The sequence below is a fragment of the Acartia tonsa genome, chromosome 2, assembly GCF_053477335.1.
Source record: "Acartia tonsa isolate MP-2025a chromosome 2, ASM5347733v1, whole genome shotgun sequence".
Classification (NCBI taxonomy): Eukaryota; Metazoa; Arthropoda; class Copepoda; order Calanoida; family Acartiidae; genus Acartia; species Acartia tonsa.
Window position 1 is genome coordinate 1759386 of NC_137261.1, and position 26202 is coordinate 1785587.

The 26202-nt window shown below is 31.3% G+C and overlaps 1 protein-coding gene across 4 annotated transcripts; it reads right to left on the reverse strand.

The window, feature by feature from the left end:
• Positions 1-6366: 6366 nt before the first annotated feature.
• On the reverse strand, positions 6367-15335 carry LOC145333736 (uncharacterized). 4 transcript variants are annotated; one of them, XM_080178967.1, is made up of 14 exons: positions 15205-15335; positions 14825-14866; positions 13939-14062; positions 12090-12181; positions 11675-11716; positions 11047-11128; positions 10854-10900; positions 10710-10788; positions 10582-10632; positions 10003-10148; positions 9621-9765; positions 9094-9130; positions 8691-8812; positions 6367-7079 (listed from the first exon to the last, which is right to left on the reverse strand). In XM_080178967.1, exons 1-14 carry the CDS (start codon positions 15273-15275, stop codon positions 6990-6992), a joined length of 1170 nt encoding a protein of 389 aa, XP_080035093.1. In that variant the 5' UTR covers positions 15276-15335; the 3' UTR covers positions 6367-6989. The 4 variants fall into 4 exon arrangements, with proteins under 4 accessions (XP_080035093.1, XP_080035085.1, XP_080035108.1 ...); XM_080178959.1 differs by having other exon boundaries at positions 11675-11725; XM_080178982.1 differs by lacking the exon at positions 15205-15335 and adding an exon at positions 14984-15021.
• Positions 15336-26202: the final 10867 nt, after the last annotated feature.

The following is a 26202-nucleotide window of genomic DNA, read 5'->3' on the forward strand; positions in this document are numbered from 1 at the left end:
CCATTTAAGGAAAGCGTTGCATTCTATCCGATAAGGTTTTCGGCCAGTTTATTTCTAAAGTAAACTTTTGTGACTGGTATTGGCCTATTTTTATGCTTCTTTCCTATTCTTTAAAAAAAAAACAATATCTAACTTTTTAAAATCTTTGACTTCTGAATTTGAAAGTTGTCTTAAGATGATATTAAAACCAAAAATTTATAATGAATTATTCAAATACTTGAAAAATCAATTGAATAACAGAGCAATAATAATAATGATTTCTTAATGTGATTATGAAAATGTTCGACAATTATTCAAAGTTTATGATAGCTAGGAATGTGATTCTTGTTTTTCTAAATGTTAAAGTCATATTAATTCTTCAAGCAGTCCTTATAATTGTCCAAACCTTCTAGGGGTTAGTTTGGATGTTTCTACGCACTATAAAAAATTAAATTCTAACTTTTAGCACAATCATTTTAATTAATTTAATTGTTTAATGTTTTATAATTAATATATAAGTAAACAAAAATATAATTTTTGTAAACAATTTCATTCTCGTTATTTAAGTATTTTTACCAAATAAAACATTTATCCTTCTAGGTGATAGTTTACTTTTATTGGTTAATTTTGCAAATTTAATGGTATGTAAGAACAATGCATTCTTGTGAGGTTTGTTAGGTAAATATTTTTGAGTGCTTGCTTTGATGACCAATAGTTGAAATCTTCATTTGTACTATTTGTTATAGAAAAATTAGGAATACTTTAAATTTTTAATTTTACCCTTGGTAACCTACATGATTGTTAAAATAAATTTATGTGTAAAAGTAAAAAAAAGTGCCTTGTTTTTTTTTATATTTGAGTTCTAAGCTTAAAAAATTATTTTATTTTTAAAATAATTCATTATTTCTCCTCAATTTGCTCGTAAAATTATTCTTGTATAAGAGATGCTTTGAATTCTTTATTTTGGATACTATTTTTTTCTATTTGTATGTCATTTAAATTAAACATAAGTTTAATAGCTGGCTTTTTTTTACTATCGATAATATATATATGTATATAATTTTAGAGCTTTTTAAAAAAATATTTAAACTGTCGCTCGATATAAATCATGGATCTAAAGGGATAAGACAATGAATCCCTTCAATAAAGTGATTGTACACAATATTATTCCTTCTGTAGATTACCTTTAGTTGTTTAAATGTTTAGACACTTAAACCAATTAACCAACCAAAAAAAATAAATAACATTCCGCAAAGTTGTTGCTAACGAATAAGAAAACGTTATGAGAAAACTTTGGTAATTAGTGTAACAAACCTCTCCGTGATATAACCTGCAAGTTAAAGAATAGTTTACGTACAAAATACAAGCGCACAAAATTGGTCACTCTTGCTATCAGATCTAAGATCTCACCTCATTATGATACACATCTAAAACTTATGAATATTATTAATTTTAACATATTTTTTTATCTGAAAGGAGAAGTATTATGCAAGATAATTTGTAAACTATTTAAAGTTTTCTTTAGCGCAATATCACAAAATCTTCTTTTGTTTATTGAAAATTTTGGACCATTAAAAGAAAACGAAGTAACGGGTTTCGTCGTTCTTTCACAGCAGCTTTTCTCCTATTTATAGCCCCTGCAGGGCCTTTTTCCTTACCATGCTGAGCAATAATTAACATTTACCCAACCTAAATAACCAATCAAAAGCTTCTGTTAAAATAAGACGAAACCTGCTACATCGTTTTCTTTCCATGATCCAAAATTTTAAAATACAGTTTTCAAATTTTAAAAACTTAATAATCAATCTTTTTTGTTAATTTCTACCTGTACCTAATTGTTTTTTTTTCATGTAAAATGTTTTAATTGTTATTACTGAGCTACTTCTGGACATAACTGTCCTAGACATCTACTGAAAATAATCATGTATAATGTTTTGTAAAGATGACTCGTCATTCAATCACTTTAAGCAACATTTCTTGTACTTCTATAAAGGACAGAAAATATTATTTGAAAATAACATACAATTTACGAATATGATAATAAAACAGATAAAGATTTAAGTAAAGGTTGGAAGTAGGTAATAGGGCTCGGCAACCCCGCCTCAGCAGTCTCAAATTTAAACCCGCTTGTAAGCAAAAAATTAAATTCTGAAAAGTTGGATTGTCTGTTTAGGACCCATTTTTATACGTGTAGCTGAATTTTGAATCTATATTATGACGATTTCACTGAGGCTTATCCGCGGCTTACGCGTGGCTGCCGAGCCCTAGTAGGTAATCTGTTAGCAACAGCAAGGTGTTTGTAATCAGCAGCATGTCACTTGGAAAGGACACGAACCCGCGACTGCGTGACTGCTGAGCAACACATCAAGGAAGCTAAGTTAAATTTATCCCACTTAAGCATAACAGAGATTCCTAGACGGACTAAAATATAAGAATCAGCCTTTACATACACCACTTTGACTAATTAGCAGATATTTAAGAAGACATAAAAATGTGTTAGTCTAAGGTGAAGGTCAATATCACATATCCTCGTGCTAAAACACAAAAGTTGTTATTCCAATTAAAGATTTTGCATAGAACTGCTATGTTAAATTGCCCAAAAATTGCGTTTTTATGTGCATTTTTAAAGCAAAGCTTTAGAAAGCGTAGCAACTCTATCATCGTTTCCAGAAAATCCGTACGTCTATTTAAAATATGAAAATTTAAAAACTTTATAACATTATTTTATTATATGATATAATTATTCTATACATCTAATTCTTGGAATAATGATTCTTAGAACAACAAGGTACACAAATATACGCGAAGGATCTCTATTATCAAGTCATAAACATGTCTGTTTGACTAGCAGAAATGTTAGAAAGATAAAAACAGATTTTAAAATATTGTTGTTAATTTCTGCACTGTACAGTACCTATTGTAAGACATCTATGTATATAAATATTGTTATCAATATTTAAAGATTGTTAACACACTTTGTGTTCTGTGTAGAGCAAGGTATTGTGCATGTGGAGAGGCCTAGCTGGAAAATTAGGCTCCTGCTGGCCTCACTACATCTCTTGTCCAGGAAGGGAGGGGACATTGGGTTGTTTACTACTAGCCCCTAAAGTTATATAATAGTGTTTTCTTATTCGTTGGCTTAACAGCTTTTGGGATTGACTTACAATTTTGATTGGTTGGTTAATTAGTTGAGTGTTCAAACATTTCAACCCCTGATTATAATTTATAGATTGGGTAATTTTGAGTATCACTATTTGAGAAGTACATCATTTTATCAGTCCATTGTCTTATCCCTTTAGATCCCTGGCCCTTGTCAAAAAAACAATATTTAGATTTTTTATATAAATGCTTTTTAAAGGGCGAATATAGTTTCAATATGATATGAGCTTATATGAAAGGTGCCATTACATACTTTTAAAATATCTATGTTAAATTTAAAAAATCAAAAAAATCCTTAAGTAGATTTTGCAATTTTTGCTTTTACTTCAACATATGATAAATGAGAAAGTCAACAAAATCGTTTATTTTACCCCTTTACAAGACTTTTTTTGACTAGTTTTCTTAAGTTTAATTGATTATTACATTGGCATGCATCTTAATTGATAATTAAAGTGTTTATTTTTTTTATATTATATACTATTTTATTGATTTTTTAATAAGCATAAAATAATTTGCGTCAATTTGCGTCCGGAGTAATTACTAGGGTAAATAATACGTTTTAAAGTTTTTTTTTCTGTATAAAGATCAATGATTAATTCTTGATGGTATAATTACCCTAGTACGCATTTTTCAACACACACACACAAACGCACTGATCACCAGATTTTCTCCAGAAAAAAATATAAAAAAAAACACTATTCACCTATTATTTTTGTCCTCTTTAAATTAATTATAACAATTACCATATAATTTTCATACTTACATGAAATAAAATTTCTCCTGTAAAGGTTTTTTTAAAAAAATAAAATTCATATACTTTACACTTTGTTGGGGAATATTGTCAAGGAAGAAACAATCCACAATACAAAAAAATAGATTGATAACTGGTTTCCACTTTTATTACGACTATCATTTAACGAAAGCTTTTTAATTCAACCTTAAACCGAAGCCTTGTGTGATGCTAGGGTGTTTAGAGTTCTTAGGGAACCACACTTATTACATAAATTTATCCTGAGAATGTTCAGGTTTTAAGCTATAACAGTCTTATACATTTGGATATGTCAATATCTTAAAGTTACTTATAATCTATGGAATTGCACGGTTTTTTTGAGCCCATATTATATTCAACCTATATTCGCCCTTTAAGTACTAATCATCGTGTAAACCCTTTTAGATTTTTCGCTTATTTTATAACTTTTAGCTTTAATCTTATTTTCTACATTACGTATTATGATTCTTCTTGATCTTCTGATCATATTGTTATTAAAATAACTTTAAAAAAATGGTTCAAACCAAATAATTTAGAGCTAATTATGTAAAGTTTGAGATGAAGAATACTTTTTAGAAAATTGTTAGAAATGGGGTATTCCTGTCCAGGTTTTTGTTAGGAATATACCTGAGGGAATAAATGATGGACCGATAGGTCATCATTTATTCACGAGGGTAAGAAATATTCATTCCTAAACAAAAAACTGGACAGGAATATCATTCTCATTTAAACAAAAACTCATTTTTATGCTAGTAAAATGTGGTTTAATTTTGGTTTTTAAATTTCTTTTATTTTCCTGGTATAATTTTTCTTTCTTTTAGTAATTAATAAAAATTCTAAAATCTTCAAAAAAAATTAAAAATCTTCTAAAAATGATACCCGGGATATAAATGATCATACCCGGGAAATAAATGAATATTTACATCCACTATTTAAGGGGTCGTTTATATGGGAATGCTTATTCTCGTAAAGTACCTATGCTCATTATTTTAGCCTAATCAAACATAACCTGTACAGCAATATAACAAAGTCCTTGAAAAGTTTATGGACAGCAGGCCCCTATGTTAAGAGTATTTAGGGACAAAAAATTACTCTGAAAAGGGTGATCATAGTGTAGTTTTATATAATTTTTGACACAATCTTAGAATGTACTTTTTTTCCAGTTCAGAAAATTTGCCAGTTTAGATTAAAGAACACAGTAATAGTGTCTGAATGATTATGACGAAACAAAAAAAATGGCCAATGAGAGGCCGTTATTGACCAATGGTAAAATTTATAGTGGCCTTTCATTGGCTAGTTTTTTTTGTTACGTCATAATCAGTCAGACACTGTGTTCAGATTAAACTTTTGTAATATCGCTACATCTCTATATTGAGGGTCCTCCGTACGTCCCCATATTATTCGTTGGATTATTGTATTTTTTTTTATAATTATTGTCTGCGCTTTGCCCAAAGGGCCTCCCAGTAGGCAAGGTGGTAAAAATCTAAGCTGTTAAAAGAAACGCAGACTGTCTTACTCGCACAACCTTCTACCCTTACACAGTGAAATTTCTAATTGAATATAAAAACCCATGTTATTTCAGTGGGGGAGGGGGATTTTTCTGCAAGTTTTACCTTTAACAATTATATTCAGTTAAGGTTGAAATCACATAAACGATCCATTTTTTTAAAAAACGCATATTTTATTTCACAGTGTTTTTAATAAAAATCAATTCCACTGTGCACCCCCCCCCCCCTTTTTCCCTGCCCTTGATAGCAAAGCAACTGTATAGTCTGACCGCAAGAGATTGCGGATCATGTCACATAGATTAGGGATGGACCTGTAGACAATAAGTTACTTAAGTATCACATCACAATAACAAGCTTTGTGAGACTTGAATTGTACAGTTACAGAGTTATGTTTGTTCATGGAACTCGAATAAGATTGACCGCACGATTGTAAGATTTTCCACGCCGAAGTCTGTACAACAAACCTTCCCAGAAATAATTTCAAACAAGAAGGGTAAGTTACATAGGAAAAAAATCAAAATAGCATTTTTAAGCCTGGCTACATTTGTCTCTAAGATTTTTTCTTTCCAAATAATGATTATATATTTCTCTTACTACATTTTTAAACCAAGCAGTCTTTAGTTCATACCTAAGTACGATTTTGTTAATTAAAATGTTGATCATTTCTGTCATTTCCTTACAGAACCTGGACTAAAGAAAAGCTTTGCTGTCAATAAAATAGAGAGATATGAGAATGCAAATAGATATGCTAAACTGATAGAGAAACAAAATAAAAATAACTTTTTTATCTATCCAAATATCTTGATAGAGTTGCGTGTCCTGACATTTAAATTACTTTGTTTACATACATTTTTTTTTATAAATTCACTTGTTTTCACTTTGTTTTCTGATTTTAATCATTAATTTTATTTTTTAAAATAATAACAGAATGAAAATTTGTTTTCGTCTACATACATCATTTTTATTTATTGACATCAAAAACAAAATTATAATATCGTGCATTAGTATACATTTAATTACTTTATAATATGTAAAAAAAAAGTTGTTTTATGTAGAAAAAAAAATAAATTTAGGATCATTTTATGATAAAATTACGTAAATAACGTATGATTCAATTAATGTAAAATGTTAGTTATCAATTTTCTCGATTTCATTCGAATCCGGTGGATAGGAACCGGTACTCATCCATACGAAAAAACCATGTCTAGCATAGTATTATATCCAGCTTTCTACAAATATAAAAATGTACAATGTACACCGGCTAAAAAAAACTAGTTTTAATCTTATAATTGTACATTCTATATCCGCGGAAAGCCGTTTATAATACGATGCGAGAAATAACTAATCTTTAAACAAAACTTAAAAGGTTTGATACAACACTAATTATACATTCAAAAGCACACAAACAGTAAATCACAAATAAAATAAAAAGCTTACTTGTAAATACTTAAAAGTATGCATGGGCAAAAACTATTGAAACCTTTAAGAAAGGCAGCAGAACTTTACAGGACAGGTATGACACGAAAGGACAGATAACCGCGAAACTACAAGTAATCATACACACAATTTGATAGTTAAGAATTTTCTCTGATAGTTTTCAACATTTTTTCAAAAGCAATTGCTCTACCAATAAATCCAGATCTGCAAGTTGGGCAGCAAGTTACCTATGATAAAATTGAGTTAGTAAGTAAAACCCGTCACCCAATTGGAATTAAAGGTCTAAAGTTAACTTAACATATCTTCCTAACTTCCATCCCCATCAGCTTTTCAAATTTTTTATGATATAGTTATAAAAGTATTATTGTAGTAATGTAATCTCAAAATTTTTATCTTATCATATTATATATTTGTTATTAGTAGCGAAGCTACTCTATAATTCACTTTGTCCGTCCGTCCGTCCGTCCGTCAGTCCGTCAGTCAGTCCGTCAGTCAGTCCGTCAGTCAGTCCGTCCGTAACGCTATGGGGGAAATGGGATTTACTCAGCTCCTATAAAAGATAGAATGCTGAAATTTTTTGACAACATTCCCATTATTAAGGAGCACAATTGACTATAAAACATCATTTGCGGTCGGACCGATTTTTAGCAGGTTTTAGGCTATTTTTATGTTTTTCACATTTTTCTCCATATCTTCAGTGTTTATGGTCCGATTTTCAAAATTTTTTCAGTTACAGATATCAAAATTAAATTTCCTGTCGTTTAAAGAAACAATCATGAAGGCCAGACTGCCTTTTTAGCAGGTTTTAGGCTATTTTTATATTTTTCACATTTTTCTCCATATCTTCAGTGTATGGTCCGATTTTCAAAATTTTTTCAATTATAGATATCAAAATTAAATTTCCCGTCTTTTAAAGATGACAACCATGACGGCCAGACTGCCTTTTCAGCAGGTTTTAGGCTGTTTTTTTAAATTTTTAACATTTTTCTCCATATCTTTAGTGTTTATAGTCCGATTTTCAAAATTTTTTCAGTTGTAGATATCAAAATTAAATTTCCCGTCTTTAAAGGAAATAACCATGACGGCTAGACTGCCTTTTTTGCAGGTTTTAGGCTATTTATAAATATATTTAACACTTTTTCCATATCTTCAGTGTATATGGTTCGATTTTCCAAATTTAAAAGTTTTTAAGGATTTAAAAATTAAATTTTTTGTCGTTTTAAGAAAACAACCATTGCGGCCAGACTGCCTTTTATCAGGTTTTTGGCTATTTTTATATGTTTTACATATTTCCCAATATCTTTGTTTATTTTGATCCAATTTTCAAACTTTTATGGGATATCAGTATCAAAATAATTTTTCCCATTGTTATGAGCATCTTTAATATAATTTACTTTACCATCGTCATCATACAAAATAAAACAAGGTTTCATATTTATTTTATCCAATAAATCTATTCTTGATTTTAGTAAAAACCTTTTAAATCTACCTTTTTTTTGTGCTTCGCTACTTATGGATGTTGTCATCCTTGTATACTTATTCTTTATACTAAATGATGTTAGTTAGTGGAATTAATAAATACCAAAAAAATATTCTGACCCATATAATAATTATTTTGTAATATTCTTAGTTCAATTCTATACCTATGTGGCTTTTTATCTATCAGTTTTAATTATTGGCTAAACTTTTCTTCTAAGTTCTTAAATTCTGAATCTATACAGTCATTTTCTGCTGTACATTCTATAAATTCCATATAGTCTATAGGAAAGCACCTTTCCCTCTCATGCCATGAATGTGAGTATTAGTCTATATTATCTATTCTATGACAGTCTACCCACCTCTCTTCTATCATGGCAAACTTCACATAGAATATGTCCAGCCATACATTGCCATACTCTGCCCATCATTTCTTGTAAACATACGGGGCATTCTGTCTCTTTGCGCAAACTTTCTGCTAAACCTATTATATAAAAAGATTACTAGCGGCTACGCTCCTAGAAGCATCTAGGGGCACTTTACTTAAAGTAGGAGGAGGAAAAGTCGACCTCATCCAATTTAAGACACCCTCCCTCAAAATAGTTTAAAACCTTCCCAGGACCTATAAGAAGCTTCACTGTAAAGGAGAACAAAATCGGTTCAGCGAGATCCTTCAGTACAGACAAAAAACGCTTACTACTTTATATAAAAGGATGTATTTTTCCATTATTTTACTATGATTTTTAAAAAAATGATATTTTTGACCTTCGATTTTGATATCTTCTTTTGTCACTAATTCATCCTGGAAAAAGGCAATACATATAATAATTTCACTTCATAAATATGTATAGTTATACTGAACATAGTAAAGTATCGATGCTATCCTAAAACTTTGGTTTAACCGTCACTCACTCACCTAATAAAGTAGAAATAAAGCACACATTCACATAGAGAAATAAAAGTGCCTTGTTGAACATAAAAACTCACCCCCCCCCCTTATTTTTAAATTAAATTGAAAAAAAGTAGGAGTTAACTTTTCGTTTATTGTTCAGGTCAGGTTGAATTAGAAGAAGGAAAAAATAGGTTTTCTGGTTAGGATACTGGATAGCCCGGCCCTGCAGGTTTAGGACACTTTAGTTATCAGCCCCGGAGAGTTAGTAATTCCTGCGATTAGGCATATGGAATAATATACCCCTTCCTTATTTTCAAAGTTTTTTAAAAAGGGGGTTCAATGCTTAACAGGCACTATGAGGGAGAGCACAATTTCAAATCTGATATCTCCTAATTTGTACCTGTTCCTGCAGTACATTGATATACTTGCTGATGCGGGAATTCTTATCTTTCTCCCTTCTCCTTCTCTCCTCCTTGTGTCTCTCCATCATACACTCCAGTTCTCGTTCCTGCTTCATCTTCAGCTCATACGATTCTTTTGTGTGTCTGAAACAACATTATTCCATCAAAATTACACATTTACTAGTGATTTACCTCAAAGTTCCCAGTAAAACACCTATTGACTTTAATTTTAAAATGGTAAGAAGTAAGATATCCCAACTATTTAGAAATATTTAGAAACTATTTAGAAAAACCCTATAACAAAATAGTTTCATACAAAGGCTACAGAAAAATAAATTAAATCTTCTCCTAAATATTTTTCTAAAAGAAAATAATGCATACCTAGTATGAAGATCATTTTTAGCTTTCTGATACTTTGTATCCAAGTCCAAATTATCTCTGTCATATTTGGTGTCAATGTTCCCTTTTTCAGTCTCATGCTTTTTGGTCAACCTGTTTGCTTCCATCCTCCAGTTTATTCTCAGATCCTTTTAAATTGTAATATTGAAATGTGAAAATCATTAATAAAAAAGACTATAAGTGTCTTAACCTCTCTGGAGCTATCTTGTACAGTGGGACAGGGAGGTGATATATTACAACCTTTGCATCTTTTTTTCTTATTTAAATCTTTAACTTATTTTTAAAATGACTAGAATTTAACAATCTAAATAAGCAATTTTCAAACTAGCTTACTGGTGGCTTCACCCTTATCCTCTAAAGGTGATTAGGGTTTCCCTTTAACTGTTATTTGTGTTAACATTTGTTCATTCCCAATGTAAATAGCCTAAAACCTTCATGTGACTAGCAGGTATATTTCCATAAAAAAGCGAAGTTCACTCCAGTTAATCAGTTAATCTTGACCTTCATCCAGATAGACTAATGTACAAAGGTCGTTCTTCTGTGTATTATATATTTTCTAACCTGGTCCTCTTTTTGTAGGTTTTTGTGTAAATCATCCAGCATTTGATTTAACTAAACAAAAATAACTTAATCAAATGAATTAATTTAATTAAATGAATATGTAATTACAAATTTTAAACATCTTTAACCTTTTCACGTAGCTGAATAACTTCATTGGTATTGATTTCAGGTTTTGACACTGGTTCTTCTTTTCCATTTATTCTTAATCTTAAACAGTATTACTATTAGAATTAATTATTCAAGTTTTGTAGAATTTTATGAATGTTGGGTACCTTGATCTTTTCTCCAGTGCAATGATTTCTTCGATATCTTTCTTTTCCTAAAATATTTAGTGTATGTTTATTGTCCAATCGATTCAGGAATTATCATTTTATAACAACTAGCTAATATGATTTTAATTGATAATGTATAGCTCAAAGCATTATGTATCAATGGTAAAATTGCTCAAATTTTAAAAATTCTAACCTGTTCACTCATTCTCCAACTATCCCTAGCATAGTGTTCCAAGTCTCTGCCTTGTGTGTCTGTTTCCTGGATATCTACACCTCTATAAATAGATAGAAAATATCATAATATCTCTAATAATGTACCTTTGTCATCCTACCCTGTGTTTTTATTTGTTCAATTAACTGGATCAGGAATAGGTGGTCAGTGAAATAGTCACTTATCGCATCATATTATAGCTTTCCGCGGAGAATAAAATTGGAAATTTCAAGTTTTGTAATCTAGGCTGAGGGGTCGAAGGAGAGGGCAAACAAAACTGGTAGTATTCTTATAATTTTTAATTTGTTTTTGTAAAAAATTATCCAATATTCGATATTATTTATGATTTTTCAGTGCCGGTTCTAATCAAGCGGATATTAGTCGGATTGAAAGCCAAAATGGAAAACAAAAAAGAAACAGCTTATAGGGCCTCCAAAAAAATGATATTATACAATACAAAGTACCAATGATAGGCCGGTATAAATTGTAATTGACCAATGGTAAAATTTATACTGGACTCTTATTTAGTAACTTGTATTGTATGACGTTATTTTTTGAAGACACTTAACACTGTTTCAACAAAAAAAATTTTGTTTTCATGTTTACTGACCTACAGTGCAGCATGACCATGAGTACATCACTAGTTCCATATCTTTTACCACAAAATAAAAGAAATCAAGGTTATTAATTTGAATATAAATCATTATATGAACATGAATAAAGGCACATAGACAAGTACATGTGTAAAGAATCATATTAATATAGTTTTTACTTTATATTCTAACAATAGAGGAAAACATAGAGGGGGCTTAAATAATTGTATGTTCTCATCCCGAGGACCCTAAGCCAACTTTCAATTTGGTCTTTGAAAATCAACCAATAACATCGGCAATATTAACACAGCCAAGTCGCTACAAAAGAGCAAAAAGCAAGTTGCTACCAGACAAAAAAGGTTCACAACAGTGGGATCCTGTTTGTTGTCTGGTTATGATATATATTTTTATATTTATTATCCTAACTATAACCTGAGTCCCATCATGATTGGAGTGTTACCATAAGCATCCTTTTTGTTTAGTTCTAGTCCAGGTATCCTCACTAATCTGGCAGCTGCTCCTTCCTAGGATCAAGATTTGTTTAGTTCTAGTCCAGGTATCCTCACTAATCTGGCAGCTGCTCCTTCCTAGGATCAAGATTTGTTTAGTTCTAGTCCAGGTATCCTTACTAATCTGGCAGCTGCTCCTTCCTAGGATCAAGATTTGTTTAGTTCTAGTCCAGTTATCCTTACTAATCTGGCAGCTGCTCCTTCCTAGGATCAAGATTTGTTTAGTTCTAGTCCAGGTATCCTCACTAATCTGGCAGCATCTCCTTCCTAGGATCAAGATTTGTTTAGTTCTAGTCCAGGTATCCTTACTAATCTGGTAGCTGCTCCTTCCTAGGATCAAGATTTGTTTAGTTCTAGTCCAGGTATCCTCACTAATCTGGCAGCTGCTCCTTCCTAGGATCAAGATTTGTTTAGTTCTAGTCCAGGTATCCTCACTAATCCGGTAGCTGCTTCTTCCTAGGATCAAGATTTGTTTAGTTCTAGTCCAGGTATCCTCACTAGTCTGGCAGCTGCTCCTTCCTAGGATGAAGATTTGTTTAGTTCTAGTCCAGGTATCCTCACTAGTCTGGCGGCTGCTCCTTCCTAGGATGAAGATTTGTTTAGTTCTAGTCCAGGTATCCTCACTAGTCTGGCAGCTGCTCCTTCCTAGGATGAAGATTTGTTTAGTTCTAGTCCAGGTATCCTCACTAGTCTGGCGGCTGCTCCTTCCTAGGATCAAGATTTGTTTAGTTCTAGTCCAGGTATCCTCACTAATCTGGCAGCTGCTCCTTCCTAGGATCAAGATTTGTTTAGTTCTAGTCCAGGTATCCTCACTAATCTGGTGGCTGCTCCTTCCTAGGATCAAGATATGTTTAGTTTTAGTCCAGGTATCCTCACTAATCTAGCAGCTGCTCCTTCCTAGGATAGAGATTTGTTTAGTTCTAGTCCAGGTATCCTTACTAATCTGGCAGCTGTTTGTTCCTTGGATCAAGATTTGTTTAGTTCTAGTCCAGGTATCCTCACTAATCTAGCAGCTGCTCCTTCCTAGGATGAAGATTTGTTTAGTTCTAGTCCAGGTATCCTTAATAATCTGGCAGCTGCTCCTTCCTAGGATCAAGATTTGTTTAGTTCTAGTCCTGGTATCCTCACTAATCTGGCAGCTGCTCCTTCCTAGGATGAAGATTTGTTTAGTTCTAGTCCAGGTATCCTTAATAATCTAGCAGCTGCTCCTTCCTAGGATCAAGATTTGTTTAGTTCTAGTCCAGGTATCCTCACTAATCTGGCAGCTGCTCCTTCCTAGGATGAAGATTTGTTTAGTTCTAGTCCAGGTATCCTTACTAATCTGGTAGCTGCTCCTTCCTAGGATCAAGATTTGTTTAGTTCTAGTACAGGTATCCTCACTAATCTGGCAGCTGCTCCTTCCTAGGATGAAGATTTGTTTAGTTCTAGTCCAGGTATCCTTACTTGTCTGGCGGCTGCTCCTTCCTAGGTTCAACAAAGTAAAAATATCATATAAAAGACATGCCCCCCTCCCTTACTTTTAATATAAACTTTTAATAAGGGGGAGGACAACAAAGTATCCAATATAACCTAACCTGACCTAACCTGATTTAAAGTATTTAAAATACTTCCCATACATATTTCCAATTTATTTGAAATAAAGGTGACGGCTTCTTTAATCGCCCAAACCTATTGCAAAATCACTTTAATCACAATATTTCAATTAAAACTAAAAAAAATTGAGGATTGTGAATTGAAATCCATTATCATAGGTAACTTTAAAAAAATGTCACCTTATTGAACCAATTAGCAACATGAAGTGGTGTACGTCCATTCTCATCACATAGGTTTGGATTTATATTTGGATTGTCCAACAAGGCTGTCCAGATTTCCTCATGGTTGTTTGTTATTGCTTCTCTAAATTTAATTTGTATCTTTTTATTTAGAAAGGCTCTCTAGGCTTTTAATTTGAAGGGACACCTTGGTGGGTTGAATCATCGTCTTAAATCAGCCCATGACTTAGATTTTCAAATGAGACGGCCTAACTACTTTATATAATAGGACCAGCAGATCTGCCCCAAAAATCTAGGGATCTATTCGAAGGTGTAGAAAAATAGGAGAAATAGCCTAAAGCCGCCTATGTGAACTTTCCTTTAATAAAGAACTCAATCGTTTTAGTTGTTATTGAAATCTTAAGACAAAAACCCTTACTATACTTTATATAATAGGATATAGTATTTATTGTATTTGTATTTAGTTACATCAATTGCCTATTAATGATTCATACACTCAAAGCATTTTTTTTAACTTAGCCTACTCCTCAGTTTTCAATTTTTAAGAAGAATAAAATACTTCCAAAAATGTGAAAAAATCCCTAAATAAAATCAACAAAGATTATATAAGAAAACAAACATTGTTTACTTTTCTTGACTCATTTGCAGTTGCACATTATCAGTAGCGTTGCTATCCTTCAAGTAACTTCTGTCTGTCAGGTGATTTATAAAGTTGTAAAATAAGGTTTCATTTAAAACCGATTTTACCGGCAGAGTGAGTTATGCTAAATATTACGCTTTACTAAATATAAATTATCCTAGGCTCAATGGAAAAGTGTGTAAAATGTAGTTTTTGTTAATAGTTAAATATTTTGAGGAAGTGGTTTACATTTTAATATTAAAGTACCTTAATGCTTCGCCGTTTTTGCAATTGACATCAATTCCAGATCTAAAGATTAATATTTAAAAACTAAGCAATTGAAAAAAACATAAAAATGTCCGTCTATCTGTTCATTTATTAATCTTTGGAATCTTTGTTATTCTATGGACCTTGTTATACATGTACCTTATTAATCTATGGAAGGTATCCATATCTCATTGTCTATCTATATAACTTATTATTCTATGGAGAGTGTCTCTATACCTTATAATCTATGGAAGATATCCATATCTCCTTAGATAATTATTCTATGGAGAGTATCTATATACTTTATTAATCTATGGAAGGTATCCATATTTCCTTGTTTATCTAGCTAGCTTATTATTCTATGGAGAGTATCTAATAACCTTATTAATCTATGGAATGTATCCATATCTCCTTGACTGCAAGCCTGTACAAACGCCTCCTCCTCACTCATTCTTGATATATTTTTAACTCTCTAAAAAACATTTAACTTTATATACAATACTGGCGTCTACGCCCCTAGAGGGCTCTAGAAGCACCTCAGGTTGGAAGGTGGGGGTAAGGGTGATCTATGCCCATTTTTAATTTATTTTTAAAACAATTTTTGAAAAATCTGTTTTTAAGGGGTCATTTTTTTTGTTGGAAGGTGGACAGACGAAACACACACAGACAGACATCCTGTAACTTTTATATTAAATTTATAGACTAATTTGTGACTATTTATCTATTCCACTGTTTCTATCTTGTTTTATTTAGCTTCGCTTTTCTGAATGTTGTCATGCAAGTTTTTTAAAACACTACAAATGACCCTGGGGACTGATGACTAAACTAAAAATTCACAAGACCTGCAAATTTTGCATTTATTATTTCAATGTCAATTTTATCTTTAGCTAACTGTTTTATTACTTTAGAAATGTTTGTTTTTAATTATTGTGCTAGTTTTGACACATTCTGACAATTTTGACGCATGTAATATCATGTTTATAAAGCTAATATTTATTTTGTGGTAAAGTTACTAATTTTTAAGGTTAAATTAAATTATAAAACAGCCTGCTTTTTAAAAGCCAGGCTTTTCTATAATTAGGGTCGGTCCGTCCGTCCGTAACAGTTAGTTTTTTTTCTTAAATTTAGACATGTTATAATTGTCCTATTGATTTCAAATTTTGCATGGTGATTCCTTAAACAGTTATATTGGACATTTATATTCTAATTATTTATTTCTGACACTCTACAATTGTTATTGTTACTTTATCCTACTATTTCAGATCTTCGCTTTTATGGATATTGTCATCCTTGTTTAATGTTATTTTTTCACAAATAAGAAATATGTGATTTTTGAACAGTGCAATGGGTTTTTGCACTTTTCAAAACAGAGATGTATTCAAATTAGATTTTTTTCCTTATTGTAGCACCCATGAATGTAATACAAGAGCTTTTTGATTTAATAAATGCACTATTAAAATGATAGATAATTATATCCTTAAGAACATAAATTTTATAATACTTAGATTTTGTGCAAATATGCTTGCTTGTGAGTTTGGCTGTTAATGCCAATAAAGTGAGTAAGTACGATATATCGAGCAGCTCCAGCAAAAGATTATGAACTACATACATATCCTATCCTATTACAAAAAGTAGTAAGCCTATTTCTGTCTGTGTAGTGAAGGATCTCGCTGAACCGATATGGTTCTCCTTTACAGCTAAGCTTCTTAAAAGTTCAGAGATTATTTTAGGCTATAGGTACTATTTTTTGTATAAGTCTGGGTATGGTTTTTGACTATTTTTATGTCCTTCAATATCCCTTTGAATATAGAGCCCCTAGATGATAGGAGTGCTCTGCAGCCGATAGTATTCATATAAATTCTTATTTTCATGATATGGTGCCATGATGATTAATACAAATCTTGTTGGAAGTTGCATGTAAAGTCTTTGCTCTTTATTTGGCGCACCCAATTATTCCTTCTTATACATTATACATTACTAGAGGTTGCGCTCCTAGCATTTAGGGACTCAAAACGGTAACAGGGTTGCAGAAAAATAGCCTAAAACCACCCCAAGGCTTACATATAACAATAAAATAGCCTTAAACCATCTCGGGACATATGAAAGGCTTCCCTAAAAGGAAGTTTGTAGTTATCGAAATCCTAAGCTTCAGGCATAAAACCTTATTACTTTATGTATTAGGATAAATTATCTTTACAAATAGATGAACCTAGTTACGAAGACATGCATTAATTATAGGTCAAAATTCCAGAGTATTACTTAATAATTAGAATTCATTATGAAAGTAAATGAGTCATCTATTAAAGAAATTATAAATGAAATAAAAATAGAATATAATAAGATCTGATTTAAAACCAAGAAAATAAAGTAAACACATCAATAGAGTAAAACAGAAGGTAAAATAACTGTATGTCTTCATCCGTAAACCCTGTTCCAACTTTCAATTGGATTTTTGAATATCAGCCAATTGCATTGTAAAAATCAACACAATCAAGTCGCTACAAAAAAAACAGCAACAAGCAATTTGTTAGCAGACTAAAAAGGTCCCCAAGACAGGGACCAGTTAGTTGACTGGGTTATTCAAAGATCTATACTTATTGCAGTTATTGTTTCCTCCGTGGAAATGAAAACTCCTGTACAGCGTTACTACCAAAGAAATGTACAAAGAGAAGCTTGCAGTAAATGCTTAACAATCAGCTCAATTCAAAGAAGCTTTTTATAATGTTATAAAAAATGACGTAATACTGGCCTACTATGGGTCAATTAGAATGTTTACTGGCCTGCCACTGGTAATCTAATCTGTGTATCAGCCTATCATTGGTCTTTAACAGAAGAAGAGTAAAGCGCTTTTTAATATACAAATATATTGGCAAAAAATAAGTTGAGGAGTATATGGCCATTTGATTGTAATAATATTTTTTAAAAATCCGCCGTGTATCTTAAATAGCTGCTGAGTAAATCACATTTCCCTTATTGAAATTTCATGTCTGTAATAGCCTTACCGATAACCTGACGCCGACGGATAAAGTGCATTGTTTACTAAGAGATATAATTTTTCCGGAATTGTAATGTAGGGAGTAGATTTGAAATCTGCATCAAATTTTAAGGATTTTTTATAAAATTCGTTTTTTGTATAATTCTTTATCTAAAAGCGGAAATACAATTTAAGTTAATTAATTTTGACCAATAGAAAAGGTGGATTAGAAACTACCTGCGCTCTAATTGGGTGAATGATGTACGAAACTTAAGCTTCTCCAATCAGAGCGCAGATAGTTTTAAATTCACCAATCACAGGTCAAAATTAATTAACTTAAATTGTATTTCCGCTTTTAGATAAAAAATTATACAAAAAGAAAAAACGAATTTTATAAAAAAAAATCCTTTAAATTTGATGCAGTTTTCAAATCTCCCCCTAACATTAAAATTCCTTCCAACTTTTATATCCTATTGTTTACTAAATTTTCATAGATACTTGAAATCTTTACACAAAAGAATTCGGCCGTTTTCTCTATAGTGCAGCTGACTGAAAGACGGACGGATAGACAAATTGACGGACATTTCAAATTGTAGAGTATTTTTGATACTAAAAATTATTAATTGATTCAAAAAAGTATTTGATAACAAAAAGAAAATTTGTAAGAAATCTTTTTAAAAAAATAAATGAAATTATATTAACACACAAAAAAACAATTTCTAGAAATAATATATAACTTTATTGTATAACTTATAACGAACTCCCATATACTAGTACATACAATTTAAATCATATAAGTATATGTTATAAAATATGAAAGATAAGAAAAAAATCGTTATATTAATGAAAGTAACTTATTGTTTGGGCTTTTTGCAAAATATTTATGTATTGACAAAAAACAAAATAATAAGATGTTATAAAGTTATATTATTTAGATAATTTAATTTATTTTGTATTTCCGCTACAGTATGAAAGTTTGTCCTTGGTATCTAAGTGGCGCATTTGACTAAATTACGCAATATGATTTTAAAATATAATTTATTTTTGACACCATTTGAGGTAGCGAAGCTACTATAAAAGTTTAGTCTAGTTGCTAGTTGTTTGTATTTTTTTACACTTTTAAGACTTCCGAAGGGTTTGGGTGTAACTTTTTTAACATATATAGTAGTGTGGCCCAAATGAAGGTCTAAATCGCTTTTCAATGTGCGTTAAGTAAAAATAGGTTATGCATTGTTTGTAGATTTTAGCCCTATAATTGATTTTAAGAAAAAAATCTATCGCTATTTCGTCAAATGCATTTTTATTTTCATTCTTTCTTCCCCAATTAATATAGCCTTACACCAGATATAAAGCAAAACATCAAATTTTCTGTCTGTTTGTTTACAAACATTGAAATAAAATATTAAAATCACCAGGAATAAACATATGAAGAATTTTTTTTCATTAAATACTGGATAATAATGTTTATGGTAAACATATACCAAAACAAATAATAATTTTCCCATGTTACTCTGCATGGGTATGCATATGATAATAATAATGATAACAAACGAGATAATAGATTTGTAGTTAAATATATTTATGTTATTCTTTAAGTAGATATGTTCTTCAAATTGATGTAGTCAAGATTCCACGGGAATAAAGATGGAGGAAAACCGTCTGCTTTGCTTTAAATGAAGTTTACTATTGTCACTTTTTACACTTTATACAAGATCCACATAGACAGGTATCAATGCTTCTCGGTGCTGATTTCTTATGCAGTGTATACCATGACTTTGAATTGAAGGGAAAGTGTCAGAGATCACTGCAAATCGTCGACAGCAAGACGCCAAAGTTTCAATAAAGAAACCCTCTACCCATAAAAAATGGCAGCTGCCTGGCATGAGTAAAACCAGGAGATAATAACTGAAACATCAGGAGTTATGTAAAAAACAAATTAGTTATCTCCAAGCTAAATTGTTTTGTCCCATATTTACCAATGTGATGATGCGAAGTTAGGTTCAGATTACAGCCAAGCATCACCCAGCAGTCAGGCTTGGTAGGAGGAAGAAGGGGTTAACAGGTTCTTGTAGAATGATGTAGGGAGAGAAAGTATTAATTTTTTTTATGTACAATTACAATGATTTGGGAAAGCTAATTCATACAGCAAAATCATTGAAGATAGGTGAACTGAAATTAGTTTCCGAATGTGAACACATTTTCCTAGGTGTTTCCCAATCCTATCTCAATATTTGCTACTAGCTAAAAAAACCTTCAAACTTCCAAAAAAAAAATCTAAATTTGAAAAATTAAAACTTTGAATGTATAATGTATAAATCGTTAATACATTCAAATTTAGATTTTTTTTTTGAAGTTTGAAGGTTTTTTAGCTAGTAGCAAATATTGAGATAGGATTGGGAAACACCTAGGAAAATGTGTTCACATTCGGAAACTAATTTCAGTTCATCTAAAGATATGCCTTACTATTTATTCCTGGTTTAATAATAAAGAATCAAATTATTTTTTGCAATATTAATTTTCATTGTAGAGAGGTCTAGTTTTCCCTATAAGGTCTACTTTTGAGCTGGTAACAACTTCAAGGTATCCGCAAATTGATATGGTAAAGATTTAAAAATTCATGTTTTTTGGGCCAGTCTAATATATAGTCTATTTTAATTTAAAATAGAATCTTTGAATAATGAAAAGAACAAGAAGTAGTGGGTTTCGTCGTATTTTTGCAGAAGGTTTTTTCCTATTTCTAGCCCCTGCGGAGGGCTCTAACCCTGCGGGGCCTTTCCCTAACCTTGTGGGGCAATCATTAACATTTACGTAACGTAACCTAAGATAATCTATCAAAATACGACAAAAACCGCTAATTTGTATTTCTTCCATGATCCGAAGCTTTTTATGTGGTAACTCGATACAAAAGCTTTACAACTTTGGTCAGATCCTGGTCTTGTTTTCTATATTATGTATGAGAACAATAAAAACACTAGCAATAAAACGCTCATAAAATTTAACCTATTTTAACGTCTTATTATAATTTGCGTTTTACTTTCAGAAAGACGCATTTTTATATATATATTTAACGCTTAAAGATCAGGCCTCCAGTAAGACCTTTACATTTTTTTTGGATGGGGTGTTTTTTTCTATCCTTTAGGGTTAATTGTGAATCATACAGGAAAGATAAGAAAAAATAATAAAGAGCACATGCCGTAATATTAATATCAATACTTAATTATTTTATTAGTGTTACAGTTTGTACAAAAAATGGTTCAAATAGCAAAAAATAGTTTTGTCAGTTATCTGATTTAGAATGTTAATTATTACCTTTAAACAGGTAGGTTTATATCTTTTTTTTTCTTCAAAGAAAAAGATTCCCTTTAATAATTGATCCAATGCAATAGCAATATTTGAAAGAGACACTCTGAAGTAAAAATATACTTTTCCCTTTTCCTTTATTTCCTACATAATTATTAAATTTTGTAGAAAAAAGAAATTAAAATCCTCTTTTGGCACGGAATAGGGTTAAACAGTTTGGTCAGCAGACATGACCTCGAAAAAGGGATAACTATTCTAAATAAAATGTTAATTCAATGCGTAATTTTCGTGCGTTTTTGTTTTACCTTAGGTTAGGTAATATTGAATACAGAGTAGCCCCTTATGGTTAGGGTACCTTAGGTATTTGACCCTCAGGTTTTGGACTCCTGGATAAAACATAAAAAATACCCTTCCCCCTTATTTTCACTTTGTGGGAAAATCTCCCTTTTTGTTAATGTTATCATCTGCTAGATTATGTTTTCGAATTACGTCATACTAAAAAAGTTTCTATGGTTACTTTTTCAAACGTGTTACAATGATAATAGTATAGTAAGAATGATGCCTTGGTCTATAAACATACTCCAACTTTGCCAATCAGATTCCTATTTTTAACATTTATGATATAACTTGTTCTATAAAAAGTTTCTTAAATACGTGTCCCTGTAGTCGTAGCTATGGTGAAACTTATTGAAATATTTTTCTTAAATATTTTCCGAAACTAAGTTAGCCCTCCTGTAGAGACATAAAATGGTCATCCAAGAAATATTTCAAAGTTTAAAAATTAAGATAAAATAATGACGTATTGCAATTTCAGCTGATTGTTGTCAATGTTTCACTTCTAAGAAATGAAATTTCGTTCTAACGCTAAGATTATAAGCGGCTCGGTAGTCGGTCATCATCCTGAAATTTAAACCCGTCTTGATGCTTTGAAAATGTTTTAAAAGAACGATCGCCATATTTTGGTCAGGTTTAGACTTCCAGCTGTTTTTAAAAATTGTTAAAGGTTGATTTCTCTGAGGCTTATAGGCGGATGCCGAGCCCTGATTTTAAGATATTATATGTAACACGTATGTGTAACTCCTTCCCTTATATTAACTAAATAGCTCATTTAATTTGCTACCTTTTGAACCAATAGACTTTAACAATAGATAACTGTTATTATAAATACATAGGTTCACTTGTTTAATGACCCATTTTATCAGTCTAAATATAAAAGAGAGCTTTTGATTAACTCTCTTTTTTATCTCTAAAATTTTTATTGGAAAACTAACTAGGTATTAAAAAAAGTGAATTAATTTTAGAACTAAAATGTTTAGCTTTGTATGCATTGTCCTTATGACTACGCTGAAAAACGTTGAATTTTTCCCTGATTAGTAAAGAAAAGTTATCCATTTTCTATACTCAATTTTCGGAACCATTAGAATGGACCCCCCTCTGCCACGCCTATAAATTTTACCATCATTAAGCAAAAAAATGTGAAGGGTTTAATTTTGTTGCTGAAAGGAAACCGGAGCTTTTCACGAATAGGGACAGGCGTGCTTAAAAGTCACGAATTGCAATTATTTGTCTTTAAAGTATGTATATCTAATTCTTTACGTAAGTATTTAATAAAATTCATAAAAATTTAAGAAAGTTTTAATATAATGTGAATTTATTAAAAGTAGTAAATGCCAAAACTAGGTTTTGAAAATCTAACTACTAATGTCACAAACAAAAGATTTATTTTTATTGAATCCACTTCTTATGGACAAAACTATCCTTGTGTGAATGCTTGTACCTGTCCTTTGGACTTTTAACGCATTGCACACGATTAACCAACTATTTTCTATATCCGATTTTTTATATAAGAAACAGGAATGAAAAATATCCCAACAGGCGTAATACATTTTATTTTAATTGCCCCATCACTACATTAGTAATATTTGCTTGTCTTAATTAATCTCTATTCGCTCAATGGACAACCAGCCATTTAATTTCACGATCTTTGTCTGCAAGTCCTAAATGTGATTGTGCATGGTAATGAGTTGCACCAGTTTATGGGCATAGGCATTCCCCCTTCTGTTGATGTCACATAAATGACATATCAGTAGTAGGTCCTTATTTTTACGTCTCTAGAATGACGCAGTGTGGCCCAGACTCGAACCTGACACCAACCCGACAGTAAGCCGACACGTTACCACTTATGTAAATACCTACTTACGTACTTATATTGTAGAAAAGCCTGGCTGGTCAGAAAAATTAAGAACATTCTTGCCAGGGGGTTGTCCACTAGATATTCCGATTTTGATTGGAATTGTTGAAATGTTTGACGGTGTATTAGAGGAAAGGTTTGACGCTATATATTAAGGTTATTTAGAGTTAATCAAGTGTACAGGGATGAGTGCTTCAAAGAAAATGTTTTACTGTTTATATTGTTGTTAACTATTTAACAGGGATAAGAGAATAGTTGTAATAACAATTTAGTGAAATTTAACATCAATCTTTGGGTTATTTTCGAAAGGTTCAAAGACGCAGGAGACCAGGAACGAGATTTGTTTGTAGATAAATCTAACTTTAATTTCTCTATTCTTTTAGGAAATTATATTGTATATAAAAAGATACCCATCCCATCCCCTATCCCTGAAAATTAACAGGTGGGAGGAGTACCAAAGGGGGGTCCTAACGAAAAACTGGGAAGGGGTCAAACTGTCAGTCTGATATTTTAATTAGTTGGAATATTTCTTTGAAACCTTTCAGTCAAGGACAAGTTTTTTATTAAGTCAGGTATAGAGATAATTATTCTCTAGTTCATGGAGAATTTATATAATTTAGTTAAGCAAATATGTTCGTTACCATTATAATCATAATCTTTCAAGAGTTCTAGAAATCTTTTTAGCATAATATTATTAAACTTAGACTAGTGGCTACGCAAACCCCTAGAGGCCTCGGAATCTGGAGTCACCTCCCCTACTTTAAATTCAATTTTTAAGAAAACCTAAATATACATTTTATTTTCCCTCTAGAATACACGTCCTTGTTAAAGGATAAAACTTCATTCATTCATTTATTAAGTATATAATTTTAGGGTATTAATTCGAATTCAAAGAAGGAAATTAAATTTATTAAAATTATAGGTTTTTGGTGAAAAACATATTTTTTTTTGTAGTTGTGCTTGCCAAAATATAGAATGATGTTTTAAAATAAATTTTACAATAATACGTCGGTTATATGGCATTAAATACAAGTTGTTTGATTTATGGATATCATGACTACATATTTAGTTAATAACCATCTTATTTTCTTTACCAGGGAAGCCTATTTTTACTTCGTTTTAGTTCAAGAGTAGAAAATAGCACCATGTAATAAGCTTAGACATTTCAAATTAAAGCAATATGTATAATAACAGACAGCTTTCCAAAGTTATAAAATGAAAAAATGTTATATTAAAACCAGTTATGTTAGATGCTCTGGGCCAAAGGACCAGTATAGCTGAGAACCGTTTCTAATACAGATGATATTAATCGGTTTCGAAGCCAAACTGGAAAATTCCGAAGAAAAAAAATATATGTTTTATCATTTTGAAGGGACAAAAAAGTTTATTTGTTCTGGTTAAAAATATATTTTTTGGCTAACAAAATATGTTTTACTAGCGGCTACGCCCCTAGAGGCCTTTAGGGGCACTATAATAATTCAATTGCTTATTTTAGATTTTAAAAGAAAAAGTAAAAAAAAATTGGGGGGGGCGAAAAAAAATTTTTTTTTGAGGGGGGTGTGGTACCCCCCCCCCCCTAATTTTTAATTTTAGTTATAAAAATCAAAAAAAAAAAAATTTGGGGGGGGGGATTTTTCTTTTTTGGGGGGGGTTGGGAGTGTCCCACCCACCAAGAAAATAGTTATAAACCTTCCCGGGACCTATGAGAAGCTACCCTGTTAAGGAGAACCCGATCGGTTCAGTGGTTAGCGAGATCCTTTGGTACAAACATACAAACACACAGACAAACATCCTGTTACTTTATTATAAGGATTTCACTCAAAAAAAAAAAATTTATGATGCTGTGATCTTTTTTTGTCATTATTCTAAACGATATAAAAGTATATTTTAAAATGTTTTGTTTTGGTGACATGAGGCCCCGCCCATATGCACATATACATAAAAAGACAAAAGTCGGTTCTAAAATGTGTTTTGATTGAGGTATCACAGTAGAATTATTTCATAAATTCCCTTGCTATCATACTATGATAAGAATGTGATTGATTAAAAATAGAAATCTCCTAAAATCAACTTTTTGACTAAACTGTGACAGACTTTATCATCGACTTCCCTGTTAAAAAAATGTCGTTTTTTTAAATTATTTTTTCTATATACTAGTGGCTTCGCCTTTTGCATCTAGGGCTCCATACTTCTTAAAATAAAGTAAAGATTAAAAATAGTTATTGAATGGTAATATTACATTTTGTAGTCACGTGTTTTATACCTACGATTGCGACCCAAGCATTTAGGGTTCTGTAATGGTAGGGAAGAACAGAAAAATAGCCTAAAACCACCTAGAGACCTATATGAAGCTTCCATAAAATTTAGAAATAAATCAATTCATTTGTTATCGAAATCTTAAGCTGTAGGTAAAAAAATGAACTACTTTATATAATACTAGCGGCTACGCCCCTAGGAGACTCTAGGGGCACTGCACTGGTAGGAGAAGTAAAGTCGACCTCATCCTATTTTAAATTTGAGTTTCCAAAGAGTTATAAAAATTATTTTTTGGGGGAGAGGGGGTTAAGACACCCTCTCGAAAAATAGTTTAAAACCTTCCAAGGACCTATAAGAAGCTTCACTGTAAAGGAGAACAATATCGGTTCAGCGGTTAGCGAGATCCTTCGGGACAGACAAAAAACACTTACTACTTTATATAATAGGAGGATATTCTTATAAAAATTGATTGTTTTTTTAACAGGGTAACAAATATGAAAACGAATAGAACATAAGCTTTTTCTCTCACCATGCCTAACGATTTTTCCATTGATAACTTCAGACCAGACCTATAATTATCTCTGTACGTACAATTCTGTTAGAAAAAAAGATGATTTCTATTAAGAGATAAAATTTGTAAAAGGGTAGTTACGAAAT